Here is a 19,058-nt window from a genome sequence, read left to right as displayed (position 1 = left end):
ACCCCAATTGACACTACTTAACCAAAGCGAATTGTGTATAAAAAATCGTCGGTTTAAAGTATTGTGACAAAAAAAAACTGTTGTACCGATTGGTGCAAAACAGTTTTATTACTTACTGCTGCTTTAATAAAATTCAAAAAATTTTGTTTCGAAATTCGTTATACCGAAATTTTGTGAATATGGAATAAAAATATTAATTATATTAAACGGGGTATTCGAAAAATGCACGACCTAATTTCAGGAGGTGATGCATCATAGTTTTAAATATATGGAATGTTAAACTTTAAAAAATATATTTTTTGTAATTATCGACGTAACTATCTTAAATGGCCGGCAGCCGATTTTATTTAATTTAATAATTTACCAGTAATATTTCTAGAATATAATAAGGGCCTAATTTAGGTATATTTATCGAAAATAATTGTGATTAAAATCTACGCCACTGACTTTTTAATATTTTAGAATTAGCAACAAAAATACAACTTTTTTTTCGTGTACTCTTCGTCTCTACAAATTGCAAGAAATTCGACTACATTAAGATACATAATTACAAAAACATATTTCTTTAATCAAAAATGTAACATCCTGTATTTTTATAATAAATCCTTTTTTTTTCTCATAAAACACCCGGTATTTTATATCATTTTTGGATTGACCTTTTTTGGATAGACATTTTTGGATTCTTATAGATTTATTTCATTTTTGGATTTTTGGACCTAAAAAGCCATTCATTATAAGGGTTAACTTAGGTTTTTAAGATAGGTATTTCAAGATATTTAAATATGCATGCTATAATAGAAAATATTACCAACACCCTGTACATAACTTTTCAGAATTAATTCTTGAGCTGAGTTTATAGGTAGAGAAATAAACTTTACTGAAAAATTTGATTGTCTTCTTAAATGTATACGGGGGTACGAAAAATTGCTGGACTATTCGTTATTTCAAAAAATACAAGGTGAAGACAAACTTTTTTATCATAGCATGCATATTTATATATCTCAAAAACCAAAGCTTTTAAACATATTAAACCATTATAATAAATGTCTTATTTTATGTCCAAGGATCCAAAAATACAATAAAAGACCGGGTGTTCCTTAAGAAAAATATAACTTTGGTATGGATCCTCTTATTTCTAAAACCCTGTACATTTCAAAATAATTTTAAATTATGCTCATTAAGTTCTCACTATACCCATAAAATATTTTGTTTCTACATCTTTCCGTTTTTGTATAATTTACCGAGGCGAATGGAGTGCGCTACCCTGTATTATTGGACTATCTTAAAAATTAAAATTTTCAAGATAGTCCAATAAAAAATAGTCCAATTCTAAATAATCTGCCTACTACAAGATCATATTTGCATCCACTGAATAGGTATTTATTGGTCTGAACTAAAGCATGTGACAAAAAGTTTCTTGATTTCTACTATTTACTATAGTAATATTGAACTTCTATACAAGGCAAAATTACTGAATAAAAAATAAGTCCAAATTTTATTTTTAAAAAATAAAATAATAATGTTAATTCGCTCTAACGCTTTTTGATTAATTTGCTCGTTTATTTTTCAATATAAATTTATATACAAAAATAATTCACACATCAACAATGCGATGTTAGATGTTACACTGCATAATATATTCATGTTACGGATATGTTGACATTTATAGTTATCTTTAAAGTCGTTAAACAATTCACCGCATTATTCCCATTGGCCACTAAATGATACATTGCTGCTATTTAATATACCGCAGCTAATAAAATATGCAAACGTCAATTTTAATTTACGAAAAAAAAACATACTTTTGTAATATCCTGTCGGACCCAACATTGTATGCGAATTAATAAACAAACAATACACTAAACGTCCGACATTAACAAAACTAAATTCTCATTTAGTGTTTTGATGTAACATGAATCGAGCGAGATAACGGAATAAGTACTCTTAGATAAGACAGACAGACGTCATGTCAAATATAAATATTTATGTTAAATTTGGCATTAATTTTATATCAAGAAATTTATGTCTCCGAATATGTCTTGCGAGAAATAAGTGATACAATAACTCTAAAATGACCGATAACGATTTATAGTGAATAAAAATATACAGGGTGTAGTTCTAACTTACAACAAGTTCAGTAAATCAAAGATATTGTTTTTCGAAATATGTTTTCTGGTGTTGATTAATATCTATTTTAAGTTGTACTATTCTTAATGAAAAAAATGCAAGAGAAATTTACACAGTGTCCAAATTTAAGGTATGATGTATTTTTTTCCCTTCTCTTCAAATGTCATGTGCCTAATGAACGTTGATGACTGCCATGTTAACAATATCTGTGTATCGCTCTCATTCTCGCGCTACATAGAGTAATTCATCCGCGTTTAAGCCTGTCCATTGCCGCAAGTTTCTCAACCACGAAAGCTACTTGCGCTCAATCCACTTCTTTTCTTCGATTTTTCCGTTACTGGTCAATCAGAAGTCAGAACAAATCATATCGATATCCTCTGGTTATATGGCATCATATGGCATTCAAGTTTTCGTCGCTTGATAATTTTCAGAAGTAGTCTGTCGTGCTCCATTCTTCGAAGAACTTTTTCCTTACTGGTTCTGGTGGGCCAAGATATTTTAGGCATTCTTCTGTATGTCCCCATTTCAAATGCTTCGATTTTATTTATCGTTTCTTTATTAAGCGTCCAAGTTTCACATCCATACAAAAGAATCGACCACACATAACACTTTGTAAACTTATCTCATGCTTATGTCGTATTTTGATGTTTAGTAAACTATTTGAGAGCAGCGACTTAAACTTCCTAAATGCATTTTTTTTGTTCTATGCGACATCTGATTTCGTATAAAGGATCGACACCTACTTTACTCACAACCATATATTTAATTTTATTAATTTGTATTAATAGAGAGCCTCGATTATTATTTTTTTAAATTGGCGCAAATATTTAGGCAGTTGAAAGAACGAATAATAAAGGAGTGTGGGCTAATTTCTGCCAAAGTAATTAGAAAAAGTGAAGTAAAGTATTTTAAGTTAACCTCTCCTTTTTGTGTTAAGGCTAATCTGGACGGGACCTCCTTTGGTAACGCGGAATCCGAACCGCCGTCCTCAGCCATATCATTATCTTTCGACAATGGCCTACCGACTTGACGAATGTCTAAATCGACTCTAAATCTACTCACGATCCGGTCTTATCCGGCCTCGAACTGCCGTGAATGACCGGTGTGTATCAATAGATTTTACACTCTTGCCATGGAACAGAGTTTCCAGAAGGTCACCCGTAAATCCACTAGCATCGTCTAACGTCGCTTAACTTCGGTGATCTATCGGAAACCGGTGTTTCGACATAGCTAGGCAGTTGCCCTAATTAGAAATATTCCAAACGAGTTTCAGTTCCATTTAAGGTAAGGAAAATTGTCAGCTAGTAAACACAATAGTAAATAAATATTTTTTTTATTCTTCGAAATCGATAAAAATGTTTGGCTAAATAACTTTTAAATGGCAAGAAATAAAAATTGGTCAAGTGCGAGTCGGACTCGCGCACGAAGGGTTCCGTACCATTCATTATCTATACAACATTAGACACTATATTATTATAAACTTTTTTTCCGATTTAGCTGAAATTTTGAATGCGCGTATAAGTAATTTAAAAAAAATGAAGAAACACATTACTAAAAATTGTATTAATCAATAATAAATATGTAAAAAGTAAAAATAAATTTGTAAAAATTAAAAAAAAACGATTAAAAAAAAAGTCGCCTTGACTAGAATTCGAACCTGCCTTACTACGGCTCCAACGTCATAGCAGCGTAAAGTCATAACGCTTTAACCACGCGGCCATCGAGGACTTGAAAGATTTTATGTAAAATTCTTACTTGAAAGATAATGTTTAGTGAAAGTACTTTTTTATTTATAAACATTTATTTAATTCTGTTTTTAGTATTTGTTCTTATAGCGGCAACATAGATACATTATCTGTGAAAATTTTAACTGTCTAGCTATAATGGTTCATAAGATAGACCTTTGTGACAGACGGACGGACAGCGAAGTCTTGGTAATAGGGTTCCCGTTTTTACCCTTTGGGTACGGAACCCTAAAAATGCTAGAATACTGTTTGTACTTGATATAGTACTTATAGTACTATAGTAACTTGATATAGGAACTCTTCAAGAATACATAGTCACAAAAAATCAGGGTTGTCCTTCAAAAAATTGTCAATGACATCATTTCAAATATTCACATCACTTTTATCATCAAAAAGAAAGCAATTTAAAACTCTCTAATATACTAATTGAGGTACCCGATCATATTACCGAAAAAGAAAACCTTTTATCTGATATATTTTAGGAAGAGTGTTATAGAAAAGTTATTTTAATACAGTGTGTTTATTATAGTGTCTTAGATTATAAAGACCTCATTTTATATTGTTTTCTAAGATTATTCTTATTCTGTGATAAGGACATACAGCATACTCCACACAGACCATTTTATCTGTATATTAATTATATCTATATTATTCTCTCTAAGAGAATTAAATATATTATTAAGAACGGTATTTGGAATATATAGATATTAAAAAACCTTGAAACTGTTGTTAGTGGTATTAAAGTGTCGTTAAGCATATTTTATCAAGTAGTTCGCATAGACTGTACAATATTTTACATTATGTCACCTATGAGTTGAAAAATATGAAGAATAAGTACAAATAAATGAAGAAATGCAAAATAATAAGTCTAAATTGTAATGTTTTGTAAAAAGATTATAGATATACTAGCGTGTACCAGCGACTTCCTTCGCGTCGAATTAATCATTTGTAATGGTGATGATAAAGCAAAGAAAGAATTTCCATTAACATACAAACTGAATAAAATTTTCTCACATTTATGTCAGCATGAGAAAAAACAATATGGCGTTATTATTATATAACTTGGTAATATTTGAGGGGTAGTTTCACCTCGTTGGAATATGACTTTCGAAAAATCCGTTTGCCAAAAATAAGCTTTTTACGTCAAGCAGTTTAAGCAGAATCGTGGTTAAGAAATTACCCAACTTTTTGGAACACCCTGTATGATTTTATAAAAAAATTCAAAATATGTAAAAAAACAAATAAATTATGCTTGTCCAAGCGTTTTCCCGAAAGACTAACCGTTTTTTAAATAACAAATATTGTAACATTTGAGGGGCGTAAACCCCTTGGAATTTGAGATGGGAAACGCCATTTACAGCCAGAGTGTGGGGGTCACCTCTCACCCGAGTCATACCCACTAAAAACCCATCTGTAGAGTTACCTCTCCAATCTCGGAACCGCCTTGCGGCATTACTTCAAGACTGGAGATTGTTTCGCCATTTATGTCTGTGTCAGCCAAATTTTTATCTTTTCATCTTCCTGTTTTTTAAGCATGATTGCTCTCATCATCCTGGTGATTGCTTCACAGTTCTCTCTATTTCTATTCACCCTCTTGGAATTTGAGATTCGAGAAACCCCTTGGAATTTGAGATGGGAAACGCCATTTACAGCCAGAGTGTGGGGGTCACCTCTCACCCGAGTCATACCCACTAAAAACCCATCTGTAGAGTTACCTCTCCAATCTCGGAACCGCCTTGCGGCATTACTTCAAGACTGGAGATTGTTTCGCCATTTATGTCTGTGTCAGCCAAATTTTTATCTTTTCATCTTCCTGTTTTAAGCATGATTGCTCTCATCATCCTGGTGATTGCTTCACAGTTCTCTCTATTTTCCATCATAAGCTCGCCGACATTTTCCCTTGTTATTTTAACCTTGCATATTTGTTCCGCCGATGCTTTAGTCTCCAAATGCCTACTACACTCGAATAATGTGTGATTGGCCGTGTCTGATGCTTCACAATACCAGCATTTTGTGGATTCCGCCTTAGTTATTCTAAACAGGTACTTTCCAAAAGCACCGTGCCCTGTCATCGCCTGGGTGATATAGTAGTCCGTTTTCGTCCACGTGTTGTTTATCCAAACCTTCACGTCCGGGATAAATATCTTAATTCGACCCTGGTATGCCTCCCATCTGTTCTGCCATTTGTCCAGTATTATCTTTCTGGCCTCTGATCGATACCCTGAGCCGTGCCTGTATATTAAAGTTCTTTCCTCGATTTGTAGGATAATTGGGGGGATTTTTGCTAGAGCGAGAACAGCTTCTGTGGAAACTGTACGATACGCCGACACTACGCGTAGGGCTAGCATTCTGTTAATTTTCTCGAGGACTTTTTCATAGTATTTATAGTCTGTTGCCCTGCTCCAAATGGGCGAGGCGTACAGGATCATCGAATGCACAACCGAGGCAAGCATTCTCCTCTTTCCGTCACTGGGGCCTCTAATATTGGGAGTGATTCTGGTCAGCTGTTTGATGGAATCAACCGTCCTGTCCCTGATTTTAAGGACATGTGTAGTCATGCGCATCCCCGAATCAAGCCAAACGCCCATATATTTTATTGCCTTTTGAGGTCTGATGTAGCAATTTCCCAATTGGATATTTAACTTCGTAGTCTTGCGATGTCTTACCAGAATGACCAGTTCTGATTTTTCTGGTGTCAGATGTATGTCCATTCTATCCAACTTATTGGTTATAGTTAGGTCAGCTGTTGTATCTTTTCTTCGAAGATAGTGATGGTCGGAGCGGTGATCAGGACAGCCAGATCATCCGCATAAGCAATCAGGAGAAACCCCTCCTTATCGAACCTCTACACCCCACAGTCAATACGTTTGCCAAAAATCAGCTTTAAACGTCAAGCAGTTTAAGCAGAATCGTGATTACTCAATGGTCATATTTTATGAAACACCCTGTATAAATTTATAAAAAATCTTAAAATATGTAAAACAACAAAATAAAATATACGTGTTTAAGAGTTTTTCCGAAAAACTCACCGGTTTTTAAATAAAAAATATTTTAATATTTGAGGGATAGTTTCACCCCCTTAGAATTCGACTTTCGAAAAATTCCTTCTTATCGAACCTCTACACCCTAAACTCAATCTTTTTTCCAAAAATCAGCTTTTTACGTCAAGCGTTTTATTCGGATCGTGATTAATCAATGACCAGATTTTTCGAAACACCCTGTATACATTTTTAAAAAATCTTAAAATATGTAAAAGAACAAAATAAAATATACGTGTTTAAGCGTTTTTTCGGAAACTTGACCGTTTTTTAAATAAAAAATATTGTAATATTTGAGGGGTGGTTTCACCCTCTTGGAACTGGAATTTCGAAAAATCCCTTCTTATCGAACCTCTACACCCTAGAATCAACCTGTATGCCAAAATTGAGCTTCTTACGTTGAGTGGTTTAAGCAGGATCGTGATTAATTAGTATGTCAGTCACTTAAGGATTTTATATATTAGTATAGATTAAAATAATAATTTATGTATTTACAATAATTATAAATACATCTCTCCAGCACACCAAAAATTATCATTTCTGCTAGAATTAATTACACCGATAAAATATTTTCTTGAATCAAAATTCTTGTCCCTTAATTATATGTCTTTAATATACAAGGTGTCCGAATATTCCGTGGAAGTATTTATGGAATCAAAATAAGTTAATTGAACACAATTTCCCTCTATACAAAAATGCTTGGTTGTTCCGTCAGAAGGCAGGAAATCAAAGATAACACCTACCGTTAATTAATTTAAAATTTATGTAGCTTACTGTCATTTGTGATACTAACTTAACAACATTCCACATTTTCGCGAATTAGATTCTTATCGCCTATATACTAGATTTTAACGCTTGATATGATATGCAAAATTTCGTAGGTCAGCTTCGGAAAAACATTTTGTTTCCCAAAAACTATGCAATGTGTCGTTTTTTACAAAAGATAAAAAATGTAGGTAAAAAATACGAGAAGGGCCTAATTACGAAAAAAATCAGTTAGGTTGTAACACATTTCTACTTAAATTTATGCAGGGGTGGGGCTAGTCTTCCCCTTGTTTCCTACCCCAATACATCAAAACACTTTACTTTTGCACTGGACCCGCGTTTCGCTAACCATGTTACCAGATCCATGTCAGCAGATGATTAAAACTGGTTTAAACTTTTATTTTGCTGTTTAACACCAAAGTTTCCAACCATCCACTGTAATCTCCCACCCTACTTAAAATTATTTTTATTTTTTAAAATGCCGTCTATTGGAAAATTGAAGCACCTTTGTATAAAGGTAAATTATGTCCAATCAACTTTTTTCATTCCAAAAATACGTAGTAGATAGATCAACGTCCACGAAATATTTGGACACCCTGTGTCTCGATGTGTCTGATATTTTGCGCCAAGTAACTAATTTCCATTAACAGGAGTTAAGTACTCAACTGACAACCATTGCATTGAATTTATATTTATATCAATGTACAGAGTGTCCCATTTTGGTTGAAATCATACGGTATCTTCGTTATTCATGAAGATAGAAGGGTGCGGTTTGCACAAACCTGTGCCACTTTTTGTCAAACGAGAGATGCCGTAAACAAAATTTTCATAGCCCTCTTTGTCTCTGAGCTTCAGGGTCTTTTTGAAAATTTTGCAATTTGGGACACCCCCTGTATCTCTGTCATTATTAAAGGTATCGAAAAGGTGAAAACTGTTTATTGTAGAACTTTTTACGTAGAATACAGTGGCGTAGTCTGTTATTGTACGAAAAAAATATTTTTAAAGACATGAACTAAAGTTATGTTTTTTTTAAATGGAACACCCTGTATATTTATAAATTATATGATCTGACTTGCCATGAGCTTCTCAAAAATAGATATCACTCTATATTTATTTTCACTATTTAGTGCAATATTTAAAAAAACATATTAAAAGATCAAATTTATTAGTAGGCCTTGATGGATAATAGAAGAAACTAAAGAATTATTAAAACTATACTTTTCTCTCTGTCTCTTGTTTTATTTTGAGAGCCACTATTAAATTCTTTATATATTAGGGAAACTTAATTCTCTACCGCTGTTCGTAAATCTTGGAAGCTATCGTATCGGGACTTTTAAATGCTCCTTTAGCTAATTTACGTGAAATATACTTTCATCTAAGATGGGGCTCCCGGGCTCCCCCTCACAACTTAACTTACAACGTAAATATTACAATTTTGTTAAATTATTATTTCTCAAATCAATGAATTGAAACCAATGCACCCATGTGATGGCCCCCCTTATTCCCGGATTTATCCGTTCTCGATTTCTGACTTTTAGGATTTTTGAAATATGAAATATATCGTGGCAACTAACACAATGTCGAACCCCTGGAAAATGCTTTAATAATGCAAGTTTTTAGATATTTGCAAAACCCATCCCGTTATAATAAATTCCGTTATAAAAAAAGAACACTATATTCAGAGATTCAGGGGTAACAGTTTAAAAGTAAAATATATCAATTCCAAATAAAATTTTAATATTTGTAGGACTATTTTAGTAAATACCATTTTGGGGATTTTTTGTTATTTATCACGGCCTACTAATAAGAACATGATATATTTTAAATATTGCAGTAAATAGTGAAAATAAATATAGAGTCATATATATTTTTGAGAAGCTCATAGCAAGACGGATCATATGATTTATAAATATACAGGGTGTTCCATTTAAACTTTAGTTCATATCTTCAAAAATATTTTTTTCGTAGAAAAACAGACTACGTCACTCTATTCTACGTAAAAAGTTTTACAAGAATCAGTTTTCATCCTCTCCATATCATCCATAATAACGGAGATACGCGGTATACTGTCCCAAATTGCAAAATTTTCGAAAAGACCCTGTAGCTCAGAAACGAAGAGGGCTATGAAAATTTTGTTGACAGCATCTTCCGTTTGACAAAAAAGTGGGGTAGGTTTGTGCAAACCGCATCCTTCTATCTTTACTAATAACGTATGATTTCAACCAAAATGGGACACCCTGTACACCAAAATCATGAATATAATTTATTTTAAAAATACACATTAACATCTCTCGATTTCACATCCAAGAACAAAATATTGAGTGTATTGTGTAAATCCTGTATTTGTCGCTTTAGAGATACCTAAATATAGTTCTATATTTATTTATTTAGATATCATTCTATTCTAATAATCCCTAGACCCTATCATCCAATTATCTTAATTTATAAATAATGTTTAAAAGATAAGTAAGCAACACAAATGGTTTATTCGAAAATAACGCCATATTATTAAATGAGTAGTTAATTACGGACATTATTCAGGAAGAATAACGAGGAAGTTTAATAATAACCAAGAATATTGTAATAACCAAGAACTTTAAAATGTCAAAATATTCTTTAATAAAGAGATGGTAACAGAAGATGCTAATGAAGTATTTTTTGAAAAGATCATCTTAAACAATTACCTTTCAATTTTTTTTTAAAAAATGCCACAAAATATATAATTCAAAAAATCATCGGTCATCGGTTCATAACCAACATGAGTTAGATATATCCACACTGCATAATTAAAGTTGGTCTATTTAATCTGGCGACCTCACGTCACTTTGGCCTACCCAGATATTTTCTGAATACTCTATTCCATTGATCGTCTAGTGACACCAAGTCACAGTATTGTGATTCAAACGGTTCTTTCAATAAATATCCTGTGTATTTATTTAATACTTATTATTGAAAAATTATCGAGGAAAATGTCGCTATTTCGGTATTAACACTGCAAATAAGTCTGAGTATATTGCTGTTCAATTTATTAAACAATGTGTACGAAAGCGTGGACTTTTTCCTGTTTATCAAAAACAGATAACTAACCTAATGATTCGAGGGGTCAAGTAATTATAAGAAAATTATTTACTGTTATTTGATTTAGTTTTAGGGTTTCATATTTTATTATATTTCCAACCTAAAAAACTAGAATCATTTTGATATGGTGTTTCTATGGTTTCTTTTTATGTGAAAATTATTTACATTTTCTACAGATTTTCATTATTAACATGAACAAATGAAATAATGAAGCGTAATCGACTAATTTTTGATCTCTATATACAAAACATCCAATTAAACAAAATCAGAAAAATATTCAAAAGAAACATTTCATCAATCAACTGCAGAAGTAATCGACTTCTATTAGCTGACTTAAACAGCTAATAACAATGTTTCAATATATATTATATTCAATCGGTACGACGACGTTGTCCGATGTCTTATACTCTTTCTATTCTCCCATTAGCTCCCAAATCATTCAATTCAAATGTTAAATAGTACTAATTCTCGCATTAGTAACTGATTTCATTATCAGTAACTACATAGAATAAGTGACTGCAACTGTTGTAAATGGCAGAGTACAAAAATTGCCACAAAAAATATACAGAAGACAATAAACGACCTAACTTTGTACTTTTGTATTTGAAGTTTTGTCTCATCGTTTGTCCGTTAGAGGGCATCAAATTTTTAAAAACTTTAAAGTCACTAGAAAAAAATAAATGCATTTTTTAAGATATTTTAAGAACAGATATTTCAATTTGAATTAGATTTGGGGTGCCTATATTTTGCTAAACGCTTTAGCATTTGTCATTTGTCACAAAAAAAATGCGGGGTGGGTGGCAACTACCCCCACCCCTAAATAAATTCTAGTAAAAATATTTGCCAACGACAACGACAATTGATTTTTTTTTGTAAAATGGTCCTTCTAGTATTTACTACATTTTTTATTCCTTCTAAAAAACGCCACCAAACACAATGGCAATCAACCTAGAATATATTTCCCTAGTACAAAAATTGATGACACATATGAGGGAGGTAGCCTACGCTCTGTATGTATTTGATATCCCAACAATAATGCTTAAATAATGACGAGGTAAAGAATAAGACAGTATAATTTTTAGATACGAACCTTTAACGACGTGCGCTATCTTCTTCGCCTCTCCAGCCTTGTCCTCCAAACTGAGCGGATCTTTGATAATTTTGTAGCTGGCCTGTTTGGCATTCTGGTCCTCCTTCAAATCCGCCGAGGCCTTCCTCTTACGTTGCGCGCCGATCTTGCCGTCGCCTTGAAACTCGTCTTCGTCGATTTTCAGCTGACCCCAAGCGAAATACTCTTCACCCTTGTCCATGACACAATTCGGTAAATTCCAAGACTCTTTGGAACTGGAGGAGGTGGTTTCGTTCAACAAGATGTCAGAACTCTCATACAATTTGTACTCCATAATAAGACGACGAAGAGGAGAAACGATAGCTAGATGGGCTAGATGATAACACGACTATCGATGAAAATGAAAGCTGAAGAAGGCCCGATGATGAAATGATCTCTAAAACGACTTCTTTTCTACCTTTTTACGAAGGGGATGATAAACGCGATAACGCCCCCTTTGCGATGCAGTTCAGCGCGAGTAACGAAACAACGAAAAACGAAAAAAAAACGAGCTGCGTCGCGGATTTCTTCTTAAAACATGACGAAGAAGGAATTATACAATTTCTTGATTCCCGTCGTTTCTCGCTGGCGCCGATTTTGCAGGAAGCTGTTGTCGATGTTTAGCATCTTAATTTGCAGGAAACGTGACTCAATATCCATTTATCACGAGGGTAACCGGATGCCGACCCTTGCGCTTAAGGGTGAGTGCGGACGAGCGCAAACCCAAATAGTTGACGAGAGCTGGAAGGCTGAGCCGTCTTGGCGAATACCAATCTGAAGCAACGTCTGGAATGGACTGTCGACTTGAAGAATGACAACGTTGAAATCACCGAAACGACTCCCTTCTATCGACGACACTGGTGCACGCACTCTGGCTGGCCAATGGGGACCGGATAAATGATATCTGGCTGGTGAAAAATGCCAGAGGCGACTGAGAGTGTGGAGCAGTCGAAATGACGTCCGTAGAGCGGGCAAATTTACTTAAATTAAGTCCAATTGACGAGGAGGAGGCGGCCAAGGTACTGAAATGAATAAGATGGAGTCGGTGATGAGAGACGATGAAAGCAACGACGAAGTTTAAATAAAGCCTCTCTTTTTCTCCCGTTTGGGAATGAAGAAGGACGATGTCCTCACCAGTTTAAACGGATCGATCGTTGAGACTAAATCCTCTTGGTCGAAAATTGAATACATTCAGTATCTGGAACAAAACAATTAACATTACTATACGTTTAAATGTATGTATAATAGAATTAGGTTGTCCCTATTAATCTGTAAAACTACACTCTCTATACAATATAATTTAACTCTTTATTTTAACTTTTTAACTAACAAATTAAAGTACCAATTCCACTAATAAAATTGATGATATATTATTAATCAATTGTCACAGTTCAAAAGAACATGTTTTAGTGTATTTGAATAAAATTGTGCAGTCATATATATTTCCAACTAAGTGACATGTCAATAATATTTAATTTTACTATTGAAGCAAGTCTGATTTTATATTTAGAGAAATGATAGGGGGCCACATAATACCACATGACGACATGACAATATACCTATAGAGATGCCAAAAATTGGCCATTATAGCTAAAAATATCTCAGAACAAAGAATTAGTTCTTCTATAATAATTTTAGCATTATCCTGATTTCTCCTCTGCACTAACACATAGATATGGATGCAGAGGAGCAGGTAAAATTTCATAATTACATAAAATATTATGAATATAGTTATCTCGATAGAAATATAGTAGACAGAAAAAGTCAGTATGAAAATGTAAGTTTCATATTGTTATTTTTTGCAGTAATTTTCATTCCCACAATCTATAACATCTACATTAAATCGGAAACATACAAATAATGGTTGAAGAATATAATTGTGATTGTGATAGTTGTTGTTTTATCACTCTAAATAAATCACGGGTAAATTATTGTAAGTTTGGTGTTGACAGACGACATGTATTGGACCTTTAGACACCATCGAGGACACAACACTATCATGTATGTCAATATAATCTTTAGTTTCTTCCGAATACGGTATCTGCTCAAAAAAAAATAATTTCATTATAAATCAGTATTATTTACACTTAATACAGGTACCTAAATTCAACAATTTCCGAATTATGAAGTTTTGATTTTGAAATATTAAACGAAAATTTTGTAATTTCCAGACGTGATATAATCTCATTTTATACATCTATAAATGCTAACTTGAAAGCTAATGACAAAAATATTATTAAGTATCACAGTTTCTGCAGAATGGCATCGTTAAATGAAACAGAACACATCGAGATTAATTAAATCGAATTGTTTAAATGATATTCTCAGAAGTCAATAACTCGGAAACGGTTGGTTTGAGGTACAGTTTGTATATCTCGATTTTTTCTCGCTTAAAATTGAAGGAAGAACCGAAATATGCAATAATATACAGGGGTTTCAATTTAAAAAAATAAAACTTTGATATGCCACGAGTTTATGACTGACACTGTATACTTAAATTTATTACCCGCTAATTGATATTGAAAAACCCTATAACTTTTATATTTAACTTTTTGCGGTACCTCTTATATTTTACCTAATAATCGACCGTTCCCATACATATCAGCGACCTTGTATATTGTTTACACTTAAAAAACTGGAGTACTGGATTCTGTTGATGGAATGGGTTGTTGACTGGATATGTTTCTTTCGTGAAGTTTTCACTAAATCTATGTTAATGGATTCAACCTCAGAGCAAAGATAATTCTACTATGAAACTATAGTTTTCTTTGCTCAGTGTTAATATTTATTCACTCTATTTTCCCTGTCATCAGATAATTAAACCATTAAATAATGATAAATCCGATCCCTGTAAATACCCGATATCACTATAAAGAAAAAAAGAAATAAGTTTTTTATACGCATATGAATTATTACTGTTGGGAACTAGAAGTACCACAACTTTCCTATTACTAACACATAAAACTTTAAATAATCTCAATTAAAGTTACTGTGCGAACAATCACATACAATTAAAAAATAATTTATTTTTATTTAACTAAAACTACATTTTTACTATAATATTACGTTAAATACCGCATGATCGAAAAAATCGGCGGCAAGGACGGCTGCGGAGTGTGTCGGTCAATCTCTAGACGTCATTTTCTAAAAATTTACATAAAACTTGTCAAAAATTAACACTAAATATAGAAATATTAAAAATAATAGAACGTTTCCAGACACACAAATCTATTACCAAAAAATATTTTTTCTCGAATTTTGAATTATATAATAGCTCTAAAAGGCTCATGGCTTGAATGGTTATCTTTCTCCATTTGTTTCTGTCTTTCGCCTTTATTCTCCACCCATCCTTCTCAAGTCCTCTTCTACATCCTTTTTCCATCTGGTTCTCGGTCTATCCCTCCTCCTCTTTCTACCTATTTCCCGTTTCATTATCATACTAGGAATTCTTGCTTCAGCCATTCTTTCTTGTGTCCCAGCCATCTCATGTGTCCCAGCCATCTCAGTCGTTGTGCTCTTGCTAGTCCCGTTATACTAGGTGCTCGATATAGTTGCTTTAGTTCTTCATTTGTTCTTCTGGTCCATATGTTGTCTATCTTCTTTCCTCCAAAAATCTTCCTCAGTATTTTCCTTTCCCAAATCTCCAGCTTCAAACTTTCCGTTGCATTGAACGTCCACGTTTCACATGCATTCACTATTGATATTGGTCGTATCATTGTTTGGTACATTCTGATTTTTAAACTTCTAGAGATGTTCTTACTATTAATAATTTTCTGTAGTGCGCTAACACATCTATTTCCTACCATTATTCTTGCCATAATTTCTTGAGTTACCTTCGGTCCTCCAGCCTCTACCTCACAGGTACCTCAGCCGAAGACTAGCTCCTCGACTGTGAAGGGCACGGAGGGCCAAACCCCAACCGTGGAAGGGTGTATATCCTCGAAGAAGGTTGATGGCCACTTCTCGGAGGAGGAACTTCCGTTGTCAGAGGAAGATGAGGAATACCCTATCCCCTCTACAACGGGAGAATCCTCACACACCCCAGTAACCTAAACCAGGTCCAAAGTCCTACTCCAGCCCCTCTTCCCACCCCGAACTTATCCTTTCTTCCTCCCCCCCCCCATGCATGGGATATCCCAAATAAACCTGCACCATGCAAAAGGGTCTTCCGCTACAATAGCAAGACTCTTTGAGAAAAATCATTATGCAATGGTACTAGCCCAGGAACCCTGGGTGTATCAGGGACAAATTAGAGGTTTGTCTGGAAAAATTCAAAGGTAATATATGATAACAGGCAGGAATTTCCCCGAGCCTGTATTCTTATAAGAAAGGACATTAACTACACATGTGTTTCAGAATTTACAACCCGAGATCTTGTTCCTATCATGGTTCAGCTTAATATCGAGGATTGCAGTAAAAACATCGTGATTGCCTCTGCTTACTTTCGGGGTGACGGGGAGGCACCGCCTCCGGAGGTACGGGAGCTAGTGCGATTCTGCAGCCAACGGCGACTACCTCTGCTATTGGGATGCGACTCCAATACACACAATGAGGTATGGGGAAGCACTAACACTAACACTAGAGGTGAGTGTTTACTTGAATTCCTCTTAGCATGCAATCTTGAAGTTCTCAATGTAGGGAACAGCCCAACGTTTGTGACAAAAACGTGGGCAGAAGTGTTAGATTTAACAATCGGGAGTGCTGGTGTAATCAGTTACGTGAAACAATGGAGGGTCTCAACGGAACCCTCCCTATCAGATCACAGAATCATCGAGTTCAAATTGGGAGGAATCACACCCCAAACAGAAACTCGAAGGAATCCAAGAAAAACAGACTGGGACATATATAACACCAATCTCGTAGACAACCTAAACCGTATAGATGCAAGTAGGGCCAGAAACCATCTGCATCTAGAATGGTACGCAAGGGAAGTCAGCGATGCATATGAATCTAGTTGCCCCGCAAGTAAAGGCATACAAAAAAGTAACAACAAGCCCTGGTGGAACAAGAAGTTGGCCAAACTTAGATCGGAGGTCCGACGACTCTTTAATAGAGCTAAATCCAGTGGCGAATGGCAGCTCTACAGCGAGAAATTAACTGAGTATAAGAAGGAGATAAGAAGGGCAAAGCGGTCTGACTTTAGATCCTTTTGCGAAAACATCACTTCTACTCCTGATGCAGCTAGATTACACAAAGCTATGGCCAAGAGTGGATCTATCCCCAACATGGCACTTAAGAAATCTGACGGAAGCTACACGAGGGAGAGGAAGAAGAGAGCAAATCTCCTACTTTTTACACACTTTCCAGGTAGCATACCTATTGATACTTATGTAGCTCCCACTGAACCCCCACAATCCTTGCAGGGAAGATTGGGAAGTGGCCAAGCTAGTAATAACAGAACAAAAGCTGAAATGGGCGATCGACACCTTTCAGCCCTATAAAGCAGCAGGAGTGGATGGGATCTTTCCTGCCCTTCTAAAGGAGGGTCAGCAAATAGCTACTCACCATCTACTAAGCATTACAAGAAGCAGTCTAGCGATGGGATATATACCAACCACATGGAGAAGAGCAAAAGTAATCTTCATACCCAAAATAGGCAAAACTGACTGGACAAATCCCAAGTCATTTAGGCCTATTTGTCTCACATCGTTCATACTAAAAACGCTGGAGAAAGTAGTTGACAACCATATTGGAGAAAATCATCTAAAGGTTAAACCACTGCATGATAGTCAGCATGCATATAGAACGGGCAGATCCACAGAAACTGCTCTGTACCAATTAACGGAGCTAATACAGACAAGTCTGGATAGCAAAGAAACAGCAATTTGTGCCTTCTTGGATATTGCGGGGGCGTTTGACAATATACCACATAAGGTGGTCAGGCGATCTCTAGAAACAAGAGGGGTGAACAGAACTATTATTCGCTGGTTTTGGGAAATGCTGTCAACACGAACAGCAGAGGCTCAGATGGGCACCAAAACTGTAGCTGTTAAAACAACGCAAGGAACTCCACAAGGTGGAGTAACCTCCCCTTTGCTGTGGAGCTTGGTGGTGGATGAACTACTAGATGAATTAACTCTAGCGGGAATACACTGCATTGGGTATGCAGATGACATAGTCATGATCGCTCGGGGGAAACATGAAGGCACCTTGTGTGATATTATCCAAAGAGGACTCCGTATCACTGAGAGATGGTGTAGGACTGTCGGGCTGAGTATCAACTCAGACAAAACCGCGATAGTGCCATTCACCAGAAGGCGAAGTCTGAAAAACTTGAAAAGAATCCAACTAGATGGAAAGGAAATACTGCCAACACAGGAAGTTAAATACCTGGGAATAACCCTGGACAGTAAACTCCTGTGGAACAGGCATATTAAGAACACTACCAGCAAAGCCATAAAGGCTCTCATGATATGCAGAAGACTGGCCGGAAATAGATGGGGCTGCTCCCCTAACATTTTGCGCTGGATGTATACCATGATAGTAAGACCCATGATTACTTATGGAGCAGTTGCCTGGTACACAAAACTGAGCAACGGACGGCAAGGCTAAACCTATGCAAAGTCCAGAGACTAGCATGTGTTTGCATCACAGGAGCCATGAGAACCTGTCCAACAGCAGCAATGGAGGTCATTCTAGATCTAACACCACTGCACATTGTCATTGGTAGATATGCCAATGCGACAATGATTAGAATGGTCACTAACGGAATTAGTACTGGGAGAATTGTCAGATCAGGGGCTTGGAACACCCTCAAAAAGGAAATACCACTCCTGCAACTCCCAGTGGACGATATGCCAAGAACGTACAACTTTGACAAACATGTCAATGTAGTATTGAGCAATAAGGATTGGAAGAGCGAAACGCTTGCCCAGCAGTTAAAAGACCATACCATAACTTGGTATACTGATGCTTCCAAAACCAATACGGGAACAGCGATCGGAGTGTTTGGGCAGAGAGCTAATTACTCCGAACCAATGGGCACTTACCCTAGTATCCTACAGGCAGAAATCTACGCTATCGAGAGATGCGTACAACTTATCTTAGATACGAACTATCGGAAACAAGAAATAGCCATCTTATCTGATAGTCAAGCAGCGTTAAAGGCGATCAACTCAGTATCAATCAATTCGAAATCAACTCAGTATCAATCAATTCGAAATTGGTCAAAGAATGCATAGAGAAGCTGAATAAATT

The 19,058-nt window shown here is 35.2% G+C and overlaps 1 protein-coding gene across 1 annotated transcript in view; it reads right to left on the bottom strand.

The window, feature by feature from the left end:
• LOC115888994 (transcription factor CP2-like protein 1) overlaps positions 1-19,058 on the bottom strand; it is a 114,965-nt gene that overhangs the window by 82,276 nt on the left and 13,631 nt on the right. The window contains 1 exon segment of the mRNA XM_030908901.1: positions 11,844-13,059. Coding sequence (XP_030764761.1) covers positions 11,844-12,156 — 313 coding nt within the window. The 5' untranslated portion in view covers positions 12,157-13,059.

The sequence above is a fragment of the Sitophilus oryzae genome, unplaced genomic scaffold (genome assembly GCF_002938485.1).
Source record: "Sitophilus oryzae breed Bouriz unplaced genomic scaffold, Soryzae_2.0 scaffold_810_pilon_pilon, whole genome shotgun sequence".
NCBI classification, from domain to species: domain Eukaryota; kingdom Metazoa; phylum Arthropoda; class Insecta; order Coleoptera; family Curculionidae; genus Sitophilus; species Sitophilus oryzae.
The sequence above is the reverse complement of the archived record's forward strand: the minus strand, read 5'-3'. Positions and strand labels throughout refer to the sequence as shown.